At 41.7% G+C, this 25,163-nt stretch overlaps 1 protein-coding gene across 1 annotated transcript; it reads right to left on the bottom strand.

The window, feature by feature from the left end:
• Positions 1 to 846: 846 nt before the first annotated feature.
• Positions 847 to 24,899, bottom strand: NOMO2 (NODAL modulator 2). Its single transcript, XM_064725835.1, has 31 exons — positions 24,731 to 24,899; positions 24,378 to 24,467; positions 23,067 to 23,112; positions 22,531 to 22,631; positions 22,301 to 22,407; positions 22,035 to 22,107; positions 21,378 to 21,530; positions 20,571 to 20,708; positions 19,952 to 20,041; positions 19,269 to 19,374; positions 18,712 to 18,862; positions 17,419 to 17,596; positions 17,056 to 17,197; positions 16,081 to 16,212; positions 15,196 to 15,332; positions 14,836 to 14,923; positions 14,351 to 14,414; positions 13,474 to 13,569; positions 11,224 to 11,433; positions 10,862 to 10,944; positions 10,114 to 10,273; positions 9,880 to 10,006; positions 9,197 to 9,310; positions 8,429 to 8,556; positions 7,684 to 7,825; positions 6,789 to 6,872; positions 5,778 to 5,888; positions 4,376 to 4,477; positions 4,044 to 4,163; positions 3,390 to 3,482; positions 847 to 2,649 (listed from the first exon to the last, which is right to left on the bottom strand). Exons 1-31 carry the CDS (start codon positions 24,860 to 24,862, stop codon positions 2,518 to 2,520), a joined length of 3,630 nt encoding a protein of 1,209 aa, XP_064581905.1. The 5' UTR covers positions 24,863 to 24,899; the 3' UTR covers positions 847 to 2,517.
• Between the last annotated feature and the right edge of the window lie 264 nt (positions 24,900 to 25,163).

The following is a 25,163-nucleotide window of genomic DNA, read 5'->3' as shown; positions in this document are numbered from 1 at the left end:
TAATCATTTTTTCACTACTGTTCCTGCAAAAAAGAATAATAAACACCAAGTCTTGAAAGATTTCCAGTAAGTCAACATACTGTGTTAGTCCCAGCCTGCATTTATTCTTTGCATTCACATAAATTAATGAAAGATGCAACAAGCAGCTTTAACTGATGTTTTCAATAATTTGAAAAGGGCCAGTCCAGCCAAGTAGTGGAGTCTTAAGAGCACAAACTGGAACCTTGATGTGCAGAGTGAGTCAAACCTGGGCATTGCAGGCAGCAGAGGACAGCAGGCAGTGCTGACCCCAATCCCCCTTTGCTGCTCTCAGTGATCTGCCCACAGCAGATCCCGTCTGTGCTCCAGAGCTCTCCCCAGGGCTTGCTGAGGGGCTGGGGCACTGCAGAGGGGCCAGGTACAGCCCCTGCACCCCCAGTGTCTGCACAAACCTCTGGCCCTGCCCACGGACACAGACCTGTCTGTCTGTCTGTCTGTCCTGCTTCACGCTCCTGCCTCTGGGCATCGCAGAGACCACACTCATTCTTCTGTTTGGGCCTATGTATCTGGTTATTGGTTTCTATAAATAATTGAAGATACTGATTCCTTGGCATTTAGTTTTGTTTTAGAAAATTATCTCATATTTTAGTTTTCCCTGTTTTCGCAGAGCACAACTTCTCTGCCAAATGAGGAAATTCAAGATACAGTTTTTGTAGGAATTAACATTTCAACAGCAGATTAAACCCCAAAACACAGGACTCATAGTCAGCCACAAGTGTGATGCAGAAGGCAAAGAACAGACAATTTTGAGAAGAGACACTGGGCAAATTGTACATTTAGAATCAAACATTAAATTAGCAAGAACTGTCACTTTTCTTATTTTCTTTTTATTAACAGCAGTTCCAATGTTTAAGTTCAATCATCAGTCAGTCTCACAGTTCAGAGATCAGAATACTTGGAACTCCTTTGAGGCACATGGATATGTGCATTTCTTCCTCATACATTCCCCAAAGTAGCAATAACTTTCTTAACATTCACCAGCTCAAAATAGAAATATACTGAAAATGTACAATTTATCATAAGTCTTAGAACACCTTGTCTTTTCCCCATATATTTCATCACAGCAATATGAAATTCAAAGTCTTTAAGTAGAGCATGATAATTTATTAGAGCTTCATCTCAAGCTCTATACATAATGCTTTTTCAACCTTCTACATTCTTGTTATGGTCCTGACAAATTTCCCTCTGAGAGACAGAATCATCACCAAATGAAGTTTTAATTGTTTAGGCCCAAACTCTCACAAAGTGCAAAAAAAATCAGGGTAAAACCTTCAGCATCCAAATTTCTAAGAAAGGTAGGGTTTGTAAGCTTAAACATTTAAATGTAAGGGGACTTTTATTTCAAGTAAAAAGAGAAACATTGCCACTTACTGGCAGTACCAATGCCTTTGCACTATTTGTAGGCATTTATGTGCATCTTCAAATGCTCTGTTAACCTTTATAGTATTTGTCAATAAAAAGCCCCATTAACATTTAAACTGTGTATGTCTTCAAGCAGGAATCAAAAGAGAACCTGTAAGAAACAGGTTATTACAGACTACATTACTGGGACTGTACACATTGGAGATTTCAAAGAAAGTCACATTCCTTACAGTTAAAAAACCCAAAAGGTAAAAAAAGGTTAAAAAAAATATCAATCATTAATTGGGAAAAGGCTGAGCATGGCCTGAGCAGGAGATGTGACCACCAAGGGTGAATGGCAACACAGAGAACACAGTACAGCTTCGGGAAGGGTAGTGCAGCTTTGGCACCTGCTGGAGCCACCTCAGGAACACCGGAGGAGTAAAGAGATCACACTGAACAGGAAACTAAAACTGAAACACTGCTTTTGCAGTAGGAACATCAGAACTTACCTGATATTAACAACTAACCATACCTGACATGGAGAATTTGTCTTCATTGGGCAAAAACTTAATCAAAGATAACATAATCACTGGACAAGAACTGAAATCAGACAGACTCTTCAATCAAGCTGCTGAACTGGAAGTGACAATGACATAAGTCACCAGCCCACCTATGTCCCCTAAAATTCTGTTTCAAGCAACACTGATTTAGCAGAATCCCTGTGTGCTGCTTCTGTAAAGTGAGTATTTCAAAAGGTAAGGAAAAATCATTCCAAAACCTAGAGACTGAAATTGAAATCAAGTATTATCTATTACCACTGTTTTTATAAATCATTAATAAGGACAGCATGACCTGTTCCAATGAAAAGAAAAAAAACAACATTAATTGTCTTCAAGTATGAGAGATGCACTCACAGTGACAGCAGAGGCATTCATTTAATCACTTTACAACACAGAAATCTATAGACTCCATAGAAAATTTACAGCCAAAATGGAGCTAATGTGACAAATGGTGCTCATGTAGCAAAACCAGAAAATGTCAAGTCTGCAAATTCAACAAAGATGTGTTTTAGTGGCTTTGCCTCCTCAGGCTGCAGTCTGACAGAGCACCATTCAGCCAGTCCCTCCTTTCAGCTCACGTCCGTCTCATTTTCTGTTTCTTGGTTTGTCTCTTTGCGTCCTCGGAGCCGCCGGTGTCAGAGCCTGCCTGGCCCAGGGCACGCACCCCCTGCAGCCTGGCTGTCAGCTGCAGCAGCAAGGGAATCAGCTGGGGGGGAAAAAAGGCAAGCAAGTTGTGGTTACAATGGTATGTAAGGGCTGAATGGTACGGTTCTCTAGACTTGTAGCCCCAACCAGACTCTATTGCATCAATGGCACATCTATGGCAGCAAATCTTGGGGAGGAATCAAACCAAACTTCTGGGAATTTCTGATAAACAATCACTTTAGGTTCTGAGTGAGAGGAAATCAAACTGCACAGACAAATTTAATTTCTCTTTTTGGTAAAACAGAAATCCAATCATATTAGAAAAAACTAGACAACCATAGCTTGATAACAAAGACAGAGGAAGTGGTGTAGCAGATATTTGTATTCCTCTTGAGAGCTTTTGAACCAGGGAGGGTATAAAGCTAAAGAGACCAGACCTGAAGACTTGCAAGACTTTTTCCAGTCCAATTGTGCCTGAAGTTAATAAAACAATTATTTAAATTCCTATTATCACTGAGTCTGGTTATCTGAATTTTAATGATGCTGTATTGTTTTTTTCTCAAAGCAAACAAGTGAGAAACCAAAATTCAGCCACAGCACAGGAAGTCACCTCCACACTAACCTTTTTTAAAGGAAGGTAATTGTCCAAAAATATGGACAAAATCTACATTGCGGCATTTCTTATATCACATAAGGGGGATGTGACTGCACTTCTGTCTGGATAACAAACCCTCACTGAGCACATGTATCCATGGACAGGACAGTAACATTTGGGCAGGAGCAGGAGCAGCCCTGACCCACCTTATCGTGGTTGTACCCAGCCAGCAGCAGCAGCAGCGTCAGCGGTAACGCGATGTAAGACCCTTGGGCGATGTCTTGTTCAGGCAGCTTTCTCTGCAAACAGTGCAGATCATGGATTTTATTTTTTTTTTCAAGTTGACTGTGAAATCCCTCAGCTCTAAGAAACATCAGCAATAGGATCATGAAGCACATCCAGCCCTTATCTCACCTCCTTCCAAGTGCTGTTCCAAGATTTGCTTTACTTCCCACTTCAAAGCCACCTCTGGATCAGTCACTCATGTATTACCCCTTCTGAGGTGTCTGCTTTGTGAAGCCAATTCACTGATGGCCAGTCTCCACTGGCAGTCAGCCTGGTGTGTGCTTTGGTTTACCTGTCCCATGCTGCCCACACCTCTGTGACCCCACTACAGCAGCCATGCCAGCACAGAACCTTTCAGGCACATCTGCACCCTTCATTTCCTGCTGCTGTTTCACATCCCTCTCCCATTCCACTGGCAACTGAACACACAGCAAATCTAAATTACTGCCACTCATAAACCTCTTTATAGTTACACTAACACTAAGCTTGGCCAAGAGCACCAAATACATGCAGGTTATAACACCAAATACTGCTCCCAAGGTGAACATTGGAACATGAAAATATTGAGTACTTACAGTGGGACTGAAGACCAGTGTAATGTGTTTATGATATCCAATGGCAGTGAAAGAAACCTGAGGCAGGGTGTAGTCATACTGTGATTTAGACAATGTAGAATCCAGGAGCACCACATAATTCTGTGGGTAAAAAATACACTCAGGCTACAGCATCAGGAGCAGTCCAAGATAAAAACCACATTTAAAGGCAAAGAACAGTTAAACAGGCTTCAAATCTTCCAAGACACTGGTTAGTGCAGCATGAATACAGCTCTGCAGGCACAAATTACACTTCAGTGTCCTTAGGGAAAAGAATGAATTGATCTAAGCTAATTTTCCAGCAACATTCTTACCTCTCCATCTCGGAGTAGTGGTGGGAAATGAAAAAACAGGGATAGGCCTAAGTTGACTGTATGAATTGGGTTGTCAAGATTTTCACTTTTGTAGAGCTTCACCTGTAAGTGAAGGAAGAAGCACAAACAAAGCATTTCCAAATTTATCATGTGTTTTTATTAACAGAAAGTTGTCAAGTAAGAACACCTGGAAATGTTCTAATCTGGGATGTGAAAAGTCACAAAAGAGTCTTTTTATAGAACTTGAAATAATTTCGGAACAGCTGCTGTCTGACATTTTCACACAGCCAGTGTATGAGAAGCAGTCTGTGCTGTGGAGCACAAAACTGCTCTCACTTGTGTCTGGATCCAGGCTTAGCACAACTTTCAGAGACAAGAATGGCTGCACTGGAGGCCAGGGTGATGACATGGACCCCTCAACAGCTCACATGCAGTACATGCAACACAAGACCCCACCTAATATGAAGAAGGCACAGGCTTGGACAGCTTCCATATAATCAAATTTTAACATCAATTCCTATTGGCTTAGGCTGAACTGCAAGGGTTTAAATTTCCCCAGGAAGATGGGACACAAGCTCAGGGGGCTTTCAGTAAGGTGACACATTTTCCCTTCACACCTGCTCTGAGTGTTGGATCCTTTGGATGTCTCCCAAAAAACCCAACAGCTTAGCAATGAGATCTTGGCAGGTGAGATGCCAAGATCTCAAGAGATAACAAACTAGTGTGAAAGAAATCCAAGCACTGAATTTATATTGGTAGGTAACATTTTATGGAGCTTTTAAACCTGAGAAATGATACTGTAACTCCTACCCCACTAACACCTCTTGCAGACACTTCCAGCATTTGTGCCCTAAGCCAAAAGGATCAGAGGTGTTAGCAAGCTTTTTCAGACCACAGTACAGTGTCCTGAATTTTGAAAATTTCAGTTTTCATCTCTGTCTCATACTGTCCATTATAATGTACTTTTAAATTCACATGTCTTGTGGTATCACTGAATTCACATGGTATCTTCAGGTTTTGACATACAGGTCAAAAATACCAGGTGTTTCAGGAATTAATGCAGTTCTCTGATACAAAGGACTCATTTAACCCTTGTTGTTTTGATGCCCCTACAGACAGAGCATCCCTAATCAGGGAAATATATCCCAAAATGTACAAGCCAACCAGAGAAGGTATTTCTTAAATATATTCCCATGAAAAATGGAAACATTAAAGCAAAACATCAGAAACACTGCAATCTTCATTCAATCTGGAATTCAAATTCACCTTCATTAAACTATTAGTTCTAATTTGAATTAAATGTGTGCTCTGGCTACTGAACCATTTCCAGTGACCCTGCAAAAAAAATCATTGTGAAAGCAGTAACAAATACACTTGACAAAGATGAAAGGCCTGAACTTACACATAAAGTGGAGAGATATTCAGAGGCTGTAATTACATTTCCACTTAAATCAAACTGATTAATTTGCCGGAACGCGATAATATTAACGTCATCGATGTCACTGTTCCCAACCTGCAACAGAAAACACACTCAGGTTTTCACCAACAGAGGGACAGTTAGCAAAGGACAGCAACACAACTGTTAACACAGCACAAACACTGCTGATCATTTTAAATAAAAAGTGGATTTTGTTCTATACTAACCACAGGGAAGCTCAAAGCTTTCCCACTGCAAGTCCCTGCTCTCCAGAGTGCACAGCTTGCAACTGCAGACTTGGGTATTAGCAGCATGAGGCTCATGACATTAAGCTAAACTAAAAATGGAAGTCTCAAAAGCACAAACTATTCTGGAAAAGGCTGAGGTACATCCACAGGACTGCCTGATCTCAGAACATTGGTCTCAGGATTTGCACGTGTGCTGAGAAATGCACAGAGATGTTTATATAGTTGATTCATGTGGAGTATTTAACAAGATTCCAACAGTTTTCAATGCAAAGTTATTACTACATTTTATAAAGATAAAAGTGATAGTCCAAATTACAATTTCACCTACATCAAGACTGCATGATTTGGACCCAATAAAACATAACAAAATCTCTCTGTCCACAACTAAATACAACTGTAGGACAATATGACAATTTATGACATCCTCAAGCTACCACTGCTTTGTTCCACATTAAAAAGAAATGTTGAAAGGTATTCCATACATTTATTCTCTGTTTCTGGATGCACAGCTTTCATGACTGTGAAAGAATCCTTTCCACTTGTTTACTGTTTGGGCTTTATCTCACTTCAGTTTTGAGCTATGGTGCTGACACACAATATGGGGTCTGTTTTTAGGCAGCTAACTTGCTGAAAAGCACTTGTCTAAACAGAATGCTTTCACTACACTGCTGCTGACAGAACAGACAGAATGCCTTAGACAGACCCATTTCATATTTAAGTGATGCTACAAAAAAAGAGAAAAAATTACCTCAATTGCTCGATGCTGTGGTAAAGCTCTTTCAATGTGATCATTGCCTTCAGCTTTGAGTTGGACATGATACACACAGCCAGGCTGAAAGCAACATTCAGATGATAAATCCCCACACTGAATAATACATACTTTAATTTTAGAGAGCAGTAAAGAGGATTTTCTGACACTCCATTTAAGATACACCACCCAAACAGATTTAACTCTATGCAGTTAAAGTTTTCCTTATCTTAAATAGAAAATTCAGCTCAGTAACACTATTAGGAGTGTTTACTGTCAGAAAATAAGAAAAGGCTATATAGAACTTTCATTACTTTGTTGCATCAGTGTTAAATCATCTGCTGTGATGAAGGAAAACACAGGATTAAAATCTGATCAAACATTGCCTTTTACTTTCGGAAATTGTTGGTTCTTTCCATAATAGTGCCATAAATTCAGCTTCCCCATTCCCTGAAGAACAGCTTACTTCACATACATGCTGTGCAACCACATCACACACACACAAAGTCCTGCTAAAAACAGGCTGTTGGTATCTTCACAGGAGAAACTAAACACTTCCCCACATTCTTTTGCCTATGAAAATTCCCTGCAGGTCACCCAAGCATTGACCAGGGGATTGTGTCCTGTCACACCAACAGCTCAGTGTTTGTGGAGGCCAGCACAGTATGCTGCCAGTAAATTCACAGACTTACACCACAAGCTTTTCTCTTCCCCTTTTCTCAGGCTCAATGTTCACTACTTGACAGTGTTTCTTCACACAGAGAGACTCAGGGCAGTCTGAGTTAGCAAACATGATGGGAAAACAGAACCCAGTGGGTACTGAACAGAACCCATTTCACTGGTCCATTGTCACAGTGACAAAGAAATGACAGAGCCTCCTCCTCCTCCTCCTTACCCGAAGGCCACGGAGCCTGAATTTGCCCTCCTCATCAGTTATTGTGTCCTCTCCATAGATGCTGCAATCCTTCTGTCCCACAGCTTCCACTGACACTCCCTGCTCAGGCTCTCCATTTAAAGAGGAAACTGTGCCATAACAGCTGGAGGTATAAAGAGAACAGTTGCTACAGATATGCAGATGTTGTTTAAATGAATATTTTAAAGGCTTTTTAGTGTTATAATTGATGGTAAAAGTACTTAATGTATTTACCATAGCATGAAGAAGAAAAGGGGTATTTACAATGTATGTGTAAAACAGTTTAAAACATCAGAATCCGCTGCAGTTCAGAACACAACTTTAAGAATCCAAGTTTCCTAGACTCCATCAACAGCAGTTGTTTCTTACCCCTGAGGGTAAGGAAAGCAAGGATCCTGATTCAGATCTCTGAATTGGTCTACCATACCCAGAATAGTCCTCTCCTTTCCCTCTGGAGGCAGCACAAACCACTCCCAGTGCCACTGAGACAATGCTTTCATAGCCATGGTTCCTCCTATAGCTCTTGCTATCTGGGCTGAGCAATATATCCAGAACCACGAAAAATGGCCAAAAAAAGTACTTATACAAAGCATAATTAAGATAAATTGAGACTTGGAAAGTCTCCTCCAAACCTGCAAGAACAGAGGTGTGCTGGGAGGAAACACATTTGGCATAACACATCCTGATACAGCCCATAGGATTTTCCATGGATTCCAGCTCCACTGACCTGTAAGCTGTTCTGTAACCAGTTATCTGGATTTTGAGATTTTGTCCTTCCTGCACTTCAATCATTTGTGATGATGGTTCAAACCGAAATTCTTTCATCATGGGTTTAAAGTAATATTGCCCTGGGCTCTGCAAAGAGGCACAAAACAATCTGTTTACTCACAGTGATGCAAAAACTCACCAACTCCAAACAAATATGCTTTGCAAGAGCTCTCTGGAGAGCTGAGGTGCTCTGTTCCAACCACAGGTGAAACCTGTCACAAACTGTGAGCAGTGAAAAACAGGGAGCACATTGGACAATAAACTGATGGAATTCCACCTGGTGACAAAGTGTAAAGAGAGAAACTACAGCCCTAAAACGTTACCACAAGACCTCAAGGACAGGAAAGTGACCACAAAAGAAGGATGCCTGCAAAGAAACCATTCAAGCATGTCTATGCACATATAGATCAATAATGTAATTAGATTTCCTTCCCCCTAAAGACTATCCAATGAGTATCAGCAAATTGGCTTGTTTCATGTTTACAGACTGCAAATTAGTAACTGAGATCAATCAACATCATCTATGACCTGTTGGGGAGAAACCTCCCGCCATGTTAGATTTCACATCTTTCACTTGCTAAGATTTTAAGTGCTGTTTATTCTCAGGGATCTGCACCTCTCATGGTGGGTTAGGGTTTCAAAGGACACCTGGCACTCAGGAGAGTCCTGTTTGAGAGGGCAGAGTGACACAGCCCCACACACAGCCATGGTCATCATTTCAACTCACCAGATTGGAAAATGTCAGCATGCCATCGTCCTGTGTGAGGAGGTTGGAGCGGAACACCCCTCCACTGAGGGACAGGAGAACTCCAGCAAGAGCCTGGTCATCCTCTGATTTGATCTGTTTTTGAAAAACCAGTAATTTTAAGTGAAAAGCCCCTTGCAGGGTGCACAGGTGGGCTGGCTCTGAGCACTCAGCTGTGAGCAGAACTCACCACATGTGTGCTGCCCCTCCTGCCAGACCACAGGGCTGCAGAGCCCCCTGCTCCCAAGCCCTGGGCACTCACAGCCCATGGCACACCATGTGCCACCACAGCAGCCATTCTCTACCACAGAACACACAGGGAGGCCAGAACAAAGCACCCCAAAGACTGGAGCCAAGCCCTAGCTGGACCAGACTACACCTACACCTTGGATAAAACTCATTAAAACAAGGTGATCCAACTCTATAAAAGCAATTTGGAATCTATAAACCTTGTAAAGTATCTTCTGCATGGCAACTCATGGTCTACAACTGAGCTCATCCACTGAGATTTGTCTCCTCATGACAAAAATCATTATCCAAATAATAATAAATTATCCCAAAATCCCATACCCATTTGTCTTTGGAAGACATGGATTGACTTTTTGCCTGTCCAGCTCCAACTGCACATACTATTCATTTAGAACCCAAAATGTTCATAACATTACCTCAAATGTCACCCCAGCAAGAGCAAAAGCTTTGAAGTCTCCAACTGTTCCCTCTACTGCAGTCAAAACAAAACCTTCCTTCTGAGCAGTGATTGTGTATTCCAGGTCACTGTGGAGTGGCCCAACACTTCAAATAAAAGAACAGAACTTGTTTCAGAAAGAACACTTGGATATCAAACACACATTGTCAAGTAACACTGCATTTTAACTAATCAAAACCAATCTGTTCATTACCTGTAAGTGCCTTTGTCATCAGTGAAAACTGTGATAAGTGCAGAAGTTGCTCCCTTCTCACTAATGACAATCTCAACACCTTCCAATTCAGGATGAATTTGCCCTTCCAGAAATAGGCCTGCTTTTCCATGAATCTCTATCAGCTTCCCAGGACAACTCTCTTGGTCATTGTGAAGGGGATTTCAGACAAAAAAAAAAGGTCAAGTCACATGAAAAGAGGCACTTAACATTTCCTTGTGATTTCAAACAAAATATGTTCACTTAAGAACCTGAGGACATGATGGACACTGACCTAAGAAGCAGCATTAACAACTGATGATAACCCTGACGATTTTGAAGTTTATCTTTTTTTGTGAATATTTTTATTACTGTAATTTAGTGAGGGAAAAAAAAAAAAACTTTAAGAGAAACTTGAATTTGCCAACAAATTCAAAATAGGAAGCTTGTTTTTGCACAACTCTTAGTGGCAGTATTATGAACAATTCTGAGAATCTGGTGTAATACCCAGAATCCTGGCCTTCCTCTTGTGCTAGGTGGTTTTTCAGCACTTGGAAGAATATTCTGCTGATAAAAACTGTACTTGCATCCTCTATTAAATAACTTCCAAATTCCAGAATTAAACTGGCCCAAAGAAACAGCTACAACTGAAACTTCCCTAACATTACTTTTCGAGTTATTCATATGTTTATCTACATACATTTCAATAATAAAAATCCAATCCTTTCAAACATAAATTATTCATATTTACCTCCACTAACAACTGCTTCCACATAAGGTGGGTAGAAGAGCAGCTCTTTTGATGATGGTGTTACAGTAATTTTCTCTCCAGACCTGTAAAACACAAATAAGATATAATTAGGAAATTGAATTAGCAGCACTCATGTAGAGCAGAGTGCAAGAATGCATCTAAATACTCCAAAAAAAAAGTATTAACAACAATCTAAGCAAAATTCTTACAGTGGTGCTAAGATTCCTTGTAGCTCAGAGTGACCAAAGGCACCCAGCCAGTAGCTCTGTCCTACCTGGAATTGTGTCACTGTCCTGTTTGACAGAAACACCACACAACAGTACGAAGAACACACCTTGTCCATTATTGGAGCTTGGTATTACCTTGCCCAATATGAAAATTCATATAAGAAAGGTCCTTGGAGCTCCTCCACCATCTCTTGCACTGGTGGCTTTGTTCCTTCCTCCTCCTGCCCCTTCTTTTCCCTCTCCTGCCGGCGGCTCTCGATTTCCGCCAGCTGCTGCTCCCGGCGCAGCTCCTGGACAGACCTCAGGGGCCCCAGCACCAAGGCAGGCTCACTGTCAATGGAGGACCTGAAAATATGGAGAAAACAAAATCATCTCCTGCCCTACATGAGAAAAGAGCTTGTTGTATCTATTAATTACTGCCTTTATACCACCACAGACAAGTCCCAGGATATTTTTTTAACCCATCCCTCTTTAACTGCCCTGTTTATTCTGAGCACAGGAGTGGTAAATTTTTAGGCAAAAGGATCAGTTTGCAAGAGTGTCTTTAACCAAGACTTACACTAAAAGAAAGGCTGGAATATCAAACCTAAGAACAAGCTTAATACAGAAAGTACAAAATAAATAAAAATACTACTAAGCCTGCTTTTTTTCCAGAACTAGGAACTTCTGTCTCAGAACCTACCTCTCAGGAGCAGAGAATACAAGGAGACAATAACTTCTATCACACATAAATACTTCCAAGAGCCAGAAATTCCCAGGAAAATCACCTATCTGCCCTATTCATTTGAACTACCCAGCTATTTTGTCACTGTCCACTGAACAGATTACTAGATAAATTCAACTAAGCTTTCAGAATCAGCTCAGAATAATGCATTTTATTTCACTCTCTCTGATCTTGCATCCTCTCTTTTCTGGCACTTTCTTCTAGACTCCAATCATCCTTTGTATCTTATCAACACTCTTCAACAGTCTGAATTCTCAGTGAGGACTGAACCTAAATGACCACAATCACTTTTCCTACAGCCACTTTAGATTACCAGGATAGTTCTGTCTCCTGCTTCAGCCTCCACCCATATTCCAGTGTTTCTTTTTAAGAGACATAGTTATTATTGCTCTATCACACTAAGTTTCATCAAGGCTTTATATTCTTTCTCTGCAGTCCAGACACAATACAGAAAGATGTAATTTTTTTTGTCTGAAAGCCTATTAAAAATTTGTACAGGCACACACAATCTCAAGATACACATAATACATTACTATAGTCTTATTTTTAAAACATACCAAGCCATTATCAAGAACTGATGAGAATCAGCTTTGCTTTTGGTTGAGGTTGTTTGGAGTTTTTTGTTAACTCAAAGTTAAAGGGTCACAGCCATGGATCTGGTACACAGACTTGTAAAAACACATGGCTTGCTTTTAAACCCAGAGCTGTTCCCTTTATGTTGATGGCACTTCACAAACTGGAATTCAGCTGAAAAGCTTGAGGCAGGATTGATCAGAGATACCTGTGGCAACTAAGCTGCCTTCAAAGCACTGGCCAATAGTCTCCAAAAAGCCAACAAGCTGAGAAGGTTGGTACTATATTCACCTCCTCACTGAGTTGTTTTTACAATCCTAATGGCTCTCTGCTGTCTCACTGTCTCCTTTGCAGCTGCTGGAGTTGCCCAGCAGTTGCAGTGATGGGGTCATTAATGTTGGAGAACTCGAGGCTCTGCAGGTAATGTTCTCTGAAAAGATGTTTTCTGCACTCAAAAAGTTTGAGAATCCATAGCCTAGAACAAGTAGACACCAGCAGAGTATCAATAAAAACACTCATCATTACCAGACACTTTCAGGCAGATTTGGCACCTCATACAATTAAAGCTGTTCACAAATCAGTGCTCCCTAGTGAGTTGTCTGTTCAGCTAAACATAAATTGGTGCATTAGTGTGCAATCACTCTGCATGTTTTTCCTTTTATAACCCTCCTCACACCAGTTACAATGCTCTAAAGCAGCAGACTCTCATTCTGAGGAAAGAAAAAAGGGAACAAATATATGCCAGTGTCTTAAAGAGCTCAGACCTAAGTAAAAACAATACCCTCTGAATTCTGAAACATCAGTTCATTAAAGTACATAAACACTCAAAAAATCATTCCTTTTAACCAAGACACAGAAGTAGGGAGGGGCAATGTTCAAATGATGAGAAAATGCTCAAAATGAGGCTGGACTTATCTCTCTCCAAAGAACTCAAAGCACATCTTAGCATTAAAAACCTCTTGCAGCCTAAGCTAGGATGACATCCCCTTAGAAAGCAGCCACTGCAGCACTAAAACTGGAGTAAAGCTTTATGAGAGAAATGTCTTTTTCTTCCACTTTTTATAGCCCCATGATTTCTTTGTCCTTACTTAATGGTGACAGTCACATCCATCAGTTTATCAGTTACAATCGTGCCAAGGACATGGTGGCGAACTGCAGTGAGCGTCAGGATACTGGGAGAGGACCTGCACATGGAAGGAACAAAGACATGAATTCAAAATCCCCTTCCCAAATAAACAAATCTTATTTAGCAGAGTCTGTGCTCTCACCCCCGAGATTGAAATGCTTTATAAAAGATGATACAGAAATTACACAGCAAAGCTGTAGTGCTGGGATGGTCATGTCTTGGAAAGGGAGCATTTCCTAATTTGAGCCCCAAAGCAATTCTTCCCTTTGAGCCTTCTGCTTCCTCTCAAGCTGAAGCTGATTAGATTGATTTAATATGTCAAAGTGTCATTAAACACATCACCAGACCATAATCTATAAATAACTAATAAATTTGCCTGACCATGGAAGATCAGCACTGCTTACTTGTGATAAGGGTGAACATTTGTTTAGCTTGCAAAATATGGGGTGAGCAGAATTCCACCAACAGAAGGTCATGGTACCAGTGACATGCAAGAGTGCAAGGGCCTCTCAGCAATCTTACTGTGCTATCTCTTGCCTTTCAGTTCTCAGAAGTGAGCATCAGTTTTCACTGAAATAACTCTTCTCTGCTACAAAGCAAACCCAACACTAAACAGACAGAAAGCTGACAAAAACACCCATCTAAAATAACTAAAGCATCTTTAAACCCTCTCATTAGTTGATTTTTATTACTTTTAAGATAGGAAGGGTAAGAAAACACGTGTGCTACACCTTGCCAGAGCTTCCCTCTACACATCCTGTCCTGCTGAAAGCAAGCAGGAGAAGGGAGCTTTATGGAGAATCATGCTGTAGGTGAAGGGGAGGAACAGTCACACTCACGTGTCATAGGTGTAATACTCGTGCTCAAACTGGTGGCAGGAGCGTGGGGTCACCTCATACACACCTACAAACAGCAAGGCAAAGAATCACCCACTGAAAAAGTCAATTTTTAGAGCAGTGGTATAGAAACAACTGCAAAATTTGACTGTGTATCTGCTGCCTTTCACACAGACACCTTCTAATGTGTCTGACAAACAGAACCTATATGAATGAGATTATTTTAACATGATCCTCATTCATCAAAGATGAAATACTTCCATCACCATGGAAAAAATAGTAATATTTTATTTCTGGAATCTAGATTTGGTGAAGGATTAAACAGCAGAAGAAATGGAGAATTCTAAAAACTTAGAACAGATTATTTATATACAGATGTAATTAAAACAATGCCTTTCAGAAACCACAACAAATTTTTTGTTTAGTTCCCAGCAGTATTAGCTAACTGGTTATTTTTCATTTTAAAACTAATATTTTTAAGCTTTTACCTGGCTTTGAAAGACAGAATCTATTAACTCCTTTTGACAGGTTATAAACACCAACATTCTCTGGTCCATTTCCATCCTGATAAAATTCCTGTGAAGCCACAGCACAATACACTATTAACAACTACCAAACAACAAAATGAAAACAGTATTTGCCTAAAGATACATCAATGCCATCTCTTTTGTAACATCTAACATCACAAGATTGTTTTACTTAAAAGACAAATCTTGAAGCACCCTAAACATCAATGTTCCATGCTCTGTGACCCTCCAGAGACAGGAGAAAGCCTTGATTCCAAACATAACCCAACCTGCCTTCAGGAGGTCATTAAAGACATACAAGAACATTTGTTTCCTACGTACCAGTGTGATTGCATGAGAAAGAGAACACCTCAGCATATATCCAGTCTGCCTGAATTCTACTCCTGACACATCTTCCTCCAACACTTCCAGTTCCAAAGATTTATTCTTCCAGCACCAGTCTTCATGTGCAATGCTTACTGGAATATACACCACACAAAGCATTTCAGAAATGTAAAACCGAGTAAATACGGGCAGGTTTTGGGATATGAGAAATTTGTGTCTCTCTAGCTTCCCTGGCAATAATCTGCAAAGGTAAATACACAACAATGCCTGTAGTAACAGACCTGGCTCTCAGCACTGCAGCATCACCAGGAACCCAACACATTTATCAGGAAAGCTGTGCTATGAAAAGGAATAATGAAGCCTGGCCACCCTGGAAAGTCCCCAATGGGCACCACCATTGTGACAGGCAAAGCAGCCTAGAGGACATCACAACCTATCCCAAATTTAATCTTGTGTTCCCACTGCAGTACAAAGAGTGAGGTCTATATACTCCTTTCCCTGGAACACAATTTATTTTCACAGGCCAAGGCAGCCTGGCCCAAAATACAGATTGTTCTTAGGAGCAGCACTCTGGAAGCAGAACTAGAGTCTGTCCCTGTTCTTAGGCTTGGGACAAGCTAGTTCATGATAAAGCCCACTTCCCCCTCACCAGCCATGCAGACCCTAAAACTCAGGGGAGCAGTAACCTTTGGGCTGACACAGGGTTAAACATCTAACATTTAGAAAACCTGATGCACTGTTGTAAGGTATTTTTCCAGATTCTCTCAAGTTTCACAGCTGTGTTGGGCATGCTGCAAAAGGTATCCATGATAACAGAAGAGCTCACATTAGGTCACAAATTGAGCTGCCAAGGTGCCCCCCAAGCCGTTCCCCTGCTCCTACCTTTGTACTTGCCCGGGAGCACCCCCTCGAAGGTGAAGGGCACCGAGTCCTTGCTCCCCTGCAGCTGCAGGCTGCGCTTCTCCCCCGGGCGGCTCACGGCCTGCAGTGTCACCGTCAGGTCCCCACACGCGTCTGCCAGGGAACACAGCCCGTCAGGCGCACCCCAAACACTGCCAGCCACACCTAAATTAAATGTTAGCCCCCTCCCAGCACAGGATGCTTCCTGTTAAAACTTGTTTCTTAGGCATATATCATGGGTTTTTGCATTCTGTAGATTTTGAGAGTGTTAATCATATTCTTTTATCTAATGACAAGAAAAAACTTGAGATCAACATGGAATCCCTGGATTCACCTCACTCTGCAGAGACTTAAGAGATGAGTAAACACCTGAGAGGCAGAACACAAAGTGCAGGAGGATTCAGAGAGGAAAAAGGAAGGGTAAAAATAACAAAAATCAGGCTCAAATCATCATCTGCTAAAATCAGTGGGTAATCAAGGAAAATAGCAGGAGAGAGGAACCTTAGACTAAAATAAGACAAAAAGCTTATGAAAGAAACAGAGGTTGAAAGCTTCTACCAACAGCTTCAGCATCTATCCTACAGTTTTTACGTGCACTGCTTTTTTCTTTTTCTTGTAAACTTCTTTTTCCCCTCCAGTATTTCCCTGATTGATGCATCCCAAGCAGCAGTCAGGACCATTTCCTTCCAGAAAGGTCCTTCCATTTCCTTCCATCCATCCTTCTGAGGAAGGAAGACTTGTTTATCCCTAGCAAGTATCAAAAGGAAGTACATAACTTTACTCCAAACTTACTTGGCCACAACATCTCCCAAGGAGAGCTGCTTTTTCCATGTGCTGCAAGTTACATTTACTTATCTGCTGATGGGACCAACCACAGTAAGGGTCTTGATGTCAACAACACTCACACATGCAGTGCTGAAGTTCTCCATTCCATTGCCATTTCCCTTTCACACTTACCTAAACAAGAGATCTTCCCTGAGACAGATGCCAAAAACTGAGAGAAGGTCACATCCATCACTGGTCTGTCAGTAACAGTGACAGGGAACATTTTGGGTTTCAAAGCCAAACCTGCTCTGGTCTCAGCCTCTGGAATAATTACCTGCGGAGTACATGACATCAAGGCATCACCACCTTGCAGACACCAGTCCAAAAACACCCACTCTGCTGTCTTCAATGCATTTATCAGAAATTAAAAAATGGAAATCTACTGTAAATCCCAGGCAAAGCAAAACCAGCCTCTACAACATGCTTTCCAAAATTTAAAAATCTTCTAAAACACCATGACAGTCCTACAATGAAGAAATGAAAGCTCATTCTCACCTGAACATTGTATGCACCCGATTTTGCCTTGAAACAAAATGCTCCATGAGAGTCAGTTTCTGTTGTAGCCAGTGATGCTTTGTCTTTGTCTTCAGGTATCATGGTCACCTTGTATTTACTGATCTGTTTGACTGTGTCAGGGAATCGAGTAACTGAGATGTGGCCACACACACTGAACCTGTTACATAAAAGCCACTCATCAGAACAAGTACCTTGATTTGACAAAGATGATAAAAACCCCCTTGTTTTAGAACTTCCTTAAAAGTAAACCTCACTATGTTGAGGTAATAACACCTGAATTGGAAAGGATTTATCCTAAAAGAGAGATTTGCAAGCAACTTGCTTCAATCTTCCCTGCCCCCAACCCAAGCCCTTTTTCCTTTCTTTTTTGTTTTGTGCTAAGCAGGCAACAGATTTAGGATTTTGTGTTAGGCAGGCAACAGATTTCTCCCCTCAGGTTTTAAATAGTTTCAAATGTTCTGTGACAAAAACTTAAAATATGATAGGTAATCCACTGGAACACAACCTTGGTACACCTACACTTGTGAAAGCACAAGACAAGAAGACAAATTAGAAGCTGGTAAGTTTTGTTCATTGCCTTCAACAGCACAATATACTTAGTTACTGAATAAATCGTACCCCATCATTGGGCAGCACACAGAGTTCTTCCTAACTGGCTGGCTATGTCTGTATGAGCTGACAGCTATTTGACTCAGTCAATTCCAAGTTTTCCCTTCTCCAGAACACTGCCACTATTTCCTCCTCTGTGTCCTGGACACAGAACCACAGCCCTTTAATCTTCCTCAGCTCAGGCTGTATCTCTCACCACTGCACAGCCTTAGACACACAGTCAAGGCATCAAACAAGAAAAAAAAACAATTCAGATAAGGCAACAATGACCTTGAGAGTGAGCAGTAAAACGCAGAGGTTTGGTACAGCACTGCACCAGACAGCTGTGTGACTCCAGATACCCTCCTTCTGTGCAAGAGTCAAGTGGCAGAAATCTTCTCTGTTGCTTTCTTGGTTCACATAACATTCTAAAATTCCTAATTTACCCATGCCTTAGTGTCTTCACTTGCAAGGAAGAGCTTATTAAGAGGATGCTCTAAACCTGACCTATTATTGAGCAAAATACTATGCACAAAGCATGCACTCATGCTGCCCTATTTACCTTTAATTTCTTCAGCAACATTTGGCTCCTGACAACACAATTCTGGGCATGGCATGGAAATGATCACCCATTTTCCTCATCCACACATCAAACTGCATTTTCATCCTGACACCAGTCCTTACCCTGTTGCAATGATGTTTGCCAGCTGAGGTGTATTTGGTGCAATCTTCACAGTAATGGTATCAAAAAACAGGTGTTCTTTCCTGGCATGAATTGTGTATGTACCTGTTGTGATGTTCTCAAGGCGGAAAGAGCCATCAGCTTTTGTCTTCACTGTAACAAATAACAAGAGTTAAAAACCAGAGCATATGTTAACCTTATGTATCAACAGATCCAGAGGACATGCACTGCTTTAGGCTATTTTTAATTCACATTACACATAAAATAGTTTTATGCTTTTTTACTAGATGAACCTTCATTTCTGTATTTCAAAGTACAATCTGGCATATGGTTGAAAGCAATTAAGAAATTTTCAACTGCCAAACAAATGAATATTTAATGCTCTCATCTAAACCAGAAAATGCAAAATTTATCAACTGCATGAAATGCACTTCAATATTTCAAATAAATTGCAAGAAAAAGCAGTGTATTGTCTTGAAGGGTTAATTCCACATCATACACTAGTCCTGTACTTGAGTCTTATAAAGGCTTCCCTGTAGCAACAAAGAGCATTGCATACCTTTAATCTGATTGTTCAGAGTGACAGTGGCATCAGCAACTCCTTCTCCTTCAGGACCATTCAACACCCTGCCTGTGACAGAGAAACCCATCACATGGAAAACAGGCTGAAATGGGAAAAAATCAACATCATTCTTTACTCAGGAAATGCAAACACACACCTACAGCAATCAACACCGTTTTCTCCCCACGCACATATAAAGCAAATTTATTTACAGCTCTAGGAAAAAAATGTACCAGGATAATCACAGTGAAAGTACAAAGTGATCTCCAGGCAAACTGTTCCCCTAAGTACAAAACACACATTCTCAATTTATCTGCACTGGCACAGCCCAGAGGGCCACAGTCACAGACCATAATGCCATTACACAAGGCACTCTGGAAACCAGGAAAACCTACAGGCCCCTCTCCAGAGATGTGACAATCTCAATAAGGAAATACAGGCAGCCTGGAAGATTACTGCCTGTTTGCAACACTGACATGAAAGTGAACACAGCAGACAGCTCTGCCCTATTTTGTTTCTTCCTATAAAAGGGACCAAAGTACAGAAACACAGCTGTGCATAAACAAGTGCCTTCAACTTCTTACAAAGTTTTTCCACAATTCAGCTGCTTTCTGCTAAAATCAGTTAGGCTTTTACAGGAATGAGTGGCACAAAAGGATTATTCCCTCTGCAGGCCTTACCTCAATCTGTAAACTGTCATGCTCTACAAGGAAGTCCAATCTAGATGGAGCAACATCAAAGGTGATTCTCTCTCCTCTGTAGAATGGGATCTGAAAGAAGACACATGGCTTTGACTCCCAAGCTGTGATGACAGAATGGTTTTCCTCTATAATTTTTCCTGTTCTTACTGACATCAGGCACCTCTACCAAGGGTCAAATGAGCTGCAAACCTCTTGGAAAAAAACTACTCAGAGGCATGGAGACACAACTATGGGCAATATTTCAAGACTGATGGAAACCATGAAATTATCAGAAAAGAAGAAAAAGTAACTCTCTAGTCAGAATGCAGCATACTTGGATGTGCAAGAGCTAATGGATAGGAGACTGTATGATTGCTAGAAGGATTAAAGGAATGAGAGAAGCCTGAATCCCATTGGCAGAGCACAGACTGAGAATACAGGACCATCACTCCAGGCAGTGCACAGAGAACATGCTCCCACAACATCCAGATGTAAGAAAGAGAATGGGAACAAAAGGAAACAGCTTAAAGGAGAGGAGGTGGCAATAGCTCACTCCGGTTTAGAAAATGAAAGTTAACAACCCACTCAATAGAAAAGCAGTGAATTTCTAGTCACTTACCACAGTGTATTTCCCACTCGGCAGAGAAAGGAAGCTGAAAGATCCATCTTCTTTTGATACAACATTGCACAAATAGGATAAAGACTCATCTCTTGATTGGAACCCATCCACAGGAGAAATACTGCAGCCCACAATATCCTGTAGTAATAAATGCAATACAACTTTCTGTCTCAAAGAAGAATACAGAAAGTAATTGGGGAGGAAGAGGGATACAGGAGGGTTCAAAACACTCAACTCTGAAAGACTGATGGGAAGTATAAAACCATTTCAGAGGCAAAGTTTGATGAGATGGCTTAAAATTCATGTATAGGTAAAACAGGAAAAACAGCAAATAATCAACTTTATGGTAACAAGGACAGACCACTGGAAAACTCAACATCCCCAAAACTGTACTATGTGTCTTAAGTGACTTCAGTTCTGTGGACAGGGTTAACATTGCAGAACAGAGCTCAGCTCTACATGACCAGATGTTTTGCACTCATTTCTTAATGCATTTGTAAGGTGGCAGTAGAAGCTGTGGAACTTTGTCTTCCCATCAAAAGGGCAAAGAGTAATAAAGATGTCATTGTACAGCTACTGTACAATGAATTATGAAATAATTCCATGGAGGTCATGTTGGATTACAAGGGCCTTGCTAGGGGAAAAAAAAGAAATCACACAAAAGAACCAAACACAAAAATACAGTTTAAGGAACTGTACAAGCCAGTGAAGGACAGATGAGTATCAGGGCAATATGAATCTAAAAGCTATTTGATTCTTCTTATTTATAGCCATACTCATATTGAAAAGGTACTGATCAAGCATTACCTCTTTGGAGACTGAAGAGGAGAAAAGGAGAAACATGACCCCTTTCATGGGTTCTCCATCACTCCTCACAGACCCAGAGACGTTGTAGCCTGCAACAATCAGGGGGCTGGCAGCGTAGGCATTGGAACTTGTCACCCGCACCACTGTCTTAGCCTGAAATACAGAAACAAACATTTCAAAAGCAGCACCTAAAACCAGTCAGAGACTGCACATTCAACAACAGGAACAGAAGCCAGAGCAGCAGAACTCAAAGAGGGTCTCCAGGCTACTCAAGACACTAAGACACTAAAGCAAAGATACTTTCTAAAACATAATTTTTCCTGCTTCATTGATTTAGGAAATGGTCAGGATATCAGAGCTCCTCAAAAAGCAAGCTGTGTGGGAGGGAAGGATTTGAGCTACAATATTCTGGCAAAATGTATGGGATAGAAGATGGAAAGCAAAAGCAAAAGCTCATTTTGTCCTTCCCTGGCTGGCTTCACTGTCTCCAAACTGGGTCTGTACGAGGCAGTTTCTTGACTACCTGAATTAGATGTAGAGAAACTTCAGTAACCCTGTCCACCCACAAAGCCCCTTCCTCACTCTAACTGATCCAGACAAGGTCTAGCAGATCCATCCTCTCTATCCAGGCAAACCAGAACTTGTGTAGGTTCTCACCTCTTTCAACATCCAGGTAGGATGTGATGCAAAGATTTCATATTCACCAGGAAGCACTTTAAAGAAAGCAAACCTGCAAGGAAAGAAAGGGATTATGTCTCTTCAGAAACAGCCACAAACATCTGTTCACAGAAAAACAATTCAGACTCTATTCACATGCTAGAAAAAATACTTCAGAACTCTTACAGTCCCAGCCAGTATGGCAGAATTGAAAGGATCTTGTGCAAAATGAACAGATGAATTAAGTATGCACCACCCACACTCACTTTCCTCCAGGTTGTGTAATAGTTGTTTGTATGTTTATGTCACTGCCAGCATTTCTCAGTACAACCTGAACTCCAGCAGGACCTAATGTCTGACCTTTGCTGAGAACCTGTCAAAATAAAAAGAAACAGAAGTATAAATGAATGAAAATAACATGTAGAACTGAATTTGAATGTGTTTATGAAGGTTGAATTAGCATAAAGTGGAATAAATGAAGATAAAGGAGTCTAACCTTTCCATTCACAGAAAATCCTGTGAACACAAAGTTAATATCACCTCCCTTTGTGCAAATGTCATTAATGCCATCCACATGGATGTCTACACTGGTTGGTTCTGGAAGAGAAGAACAATGAAACAGCATGAGAGTTAGTGAGAGAGCAACCACAAAGAAACTCTGCTTCAGCTTTCCACAACTGCCACAGAAATGTGTTCATTCCAGCATGGCAAGTGTTCCTCTGGAAGCCTTTCTTCAGCAAAGGTAAAGCAACCCCAAATCCTGACTCTGAAAATCTTCCTTCCCTCCTCCCACTGCAGCCATTTCTGTCAAAAGCCCACATTCCTTCAAATCAGTTCAAGGGTTATTCTGTCAGTGTCTACCACCCAGCTTTACCTTCCCCAGGTACAGTAAGCACATGTCAGTTATTAAACCATGCAATATGGTTTATAGGTTTGGAAAAGTGCTCCATTTTTCCCGCCAGCTGCACGTTAGAGATAAGTCCCACACTGCAGATACAGTGTCCTATTGTAAGAAGACATACAGCCACTCACCAAAACTCCACCCTAGGGGAGGCTCAATTTTAAGAATGAAATCCCCCTGAAAAAATAAAAAGCAATAACTGTCTTTATTGATCTAAATTTAATTTAGCTTACAAATGAGAAAGAAAGTCAGAACACAAGCATCATGCTGCAGAGAGGAACACAAGACTCAGGTGCACCAATATCCACCATTCTCCTTTCCTCCTGCTTATGTTCAAAGCAGCTGCCATATCTACCCAGACAGGCTGGGATGCTGGGCTCACATCCAGCCAAGAGCAGAAATTAAGTATCACCGTGTTTATCCTGCTTCCAGCACAAACCTGGCTTACAGTCAAGCAGCTCAGGGCTAGAAAGTGTTCAAATCTACCTCCACCTGCCCCAACAGATGGGCTCTAAATCAGCCTTTGATATTTCCACTGGGTCATCCTCGACCATTCTGCCCAAACACGGGATATCAACATTCCAATCCTCTTAAAAGCTCTGATCCAAAAGGGTATTAATCAATACAGGGATCCTATTCATATCACAGAGCACCACATGTGTTCTGCCACACGTATTCTGAAGTTCATCCTTGGAAAGGCTCAAAGACCCAAGAATGAAATCACCAGGATCAGAAAGCGTGTTACATTCTTAGACTGGGAAGGGATTATTTGTTGGCTGGACTACATAACCTTCAAAGGTGCCTTCCAACCCAAACTGTTTTGTGTTTCTATCTCTGAAGCCTAAGTTAACTATCTCCTTAAAAGAGCAAAAACACCTTGGCTTGTATTTTATTTAATTTGAATGTAAATACCTTTCCAATCTAAGCAGACATCAAATTACTGACACATTCTGAGTCTCCTGGATCACTATTTCCATTAAACATTTTTAATATTTGCAATTAACCATTCAGGTTATTTTCAATTCAGTCATACCAAAACACCTTCTCATATACATTTATTTCCATTTCTATAGGTATAAAATCTGAAAGCTTTATCTGTACTGTATAGGAGCCTGTACTTTTTGTACAGCATTTGTACAGCTGCTGTCAGGAACTCAGGCCCCCAGTGCTGCAGTCATACCAATAAACAGCAAAAACCCAATACCACAGCCACAGTTAGCTGGCTTTTCTCTTCTTAATTAGCACTGGGAAATGAAGTTGGTGCTTTACAAAAAGAAACAGCTGAAACTTTGATCCAAACCAAACTAAGTGATGTCCTGATTCAAATGTTTCATGGTGGGTGTTGCTCTGAGATTGAATCTGCCGGCAGATCGAGGTGGAGGCAGCTGCTGCCTCCAGCACACAGGGGACAGCGCAATATTTGTGGGGTATTTCTGTCTTACCTTGTCATAGAGGGGAATCATGAAATACCCATTGTTCGGAGCACAGTCTGTCTGGTATTTCAGAGTACCATGTTTTGTATATAACTTAATCTAAAAGAAACAAACAAAACAGACACAAAGATATTTTTTTTAAAGGCGAGGAGCGCTGGAACCAGGCACCTTCTAACCCAGTGCTGTAACACAGCAGCAGCAGCCGTGCCAGGGGGCAGCAGGACACGGTTTATGACACGCAGGCTGCAGAGTGCCAGGGTGAGGAAGAGCCGCAGCTCCACCGCCACCGGTGACCGCGGCCCGGGCGGCAGCGCCCAGCACGCCCGGCAGGCAGCCGGGACAAGCGGGGCGGCGGCGCCCACCTCGATCAGCGAGTAGTTGATCTCCACGTCGGACTTGACGAAGCCGCCGCAGCCCACGACGATGTCCTCGGAGCCCCGCGCCAGGGCGCAGCACAGCGCGCAAAGCAGCGCGGCCGCCACCCGCGGCCGCATCCCCTCAGCGCCGCCACAGCCCGCAGCCAGCGCTGCCGGAAAGGCCGGGCCGGGCCGGGCTGGGCCGCCACAGCGCCTCCTGCCGGCCCGGAGGGCTCCGGGCGCTGCCCGGGGCCGCCCCGCTGGACCCGCCCCGGCCCGGCCTCGATCCCGGCCCCATCCCGGTCGCGGCCCGGTGATGCCTCCAACCGGGATTATCCGTCCCCAGCTGCCCCTTCGCACCCTTTGTAGGCGTAGCTGGTGCCAGGTCACTTCGACAAAATAAATTCTTTTCAATAAAGAAAATAATTTGTGTTTCAAG

This window comes from Zonotrichia leucophrys, chromosome 14 (assembly GCF_028769735.1).
Source record: "Zonotrichia leucophrys gambelii isolate GWCS_2022_RI chromosome 14, RI_Zleu_2.0, whole genome shotgun sequence".
Classification (NCBI taxonomy): Eukaryota; Metazoa; Chordata; class Aves; order Passeriformes; family Passerellidae; genus Zonotrichia; species Zonotrichia leucophrys.
The sequence above is the reverse complement of the archived record's forward strand: the minus strand, read 5'-3'. Positions and strand labels throughout refer to the sequence as shown.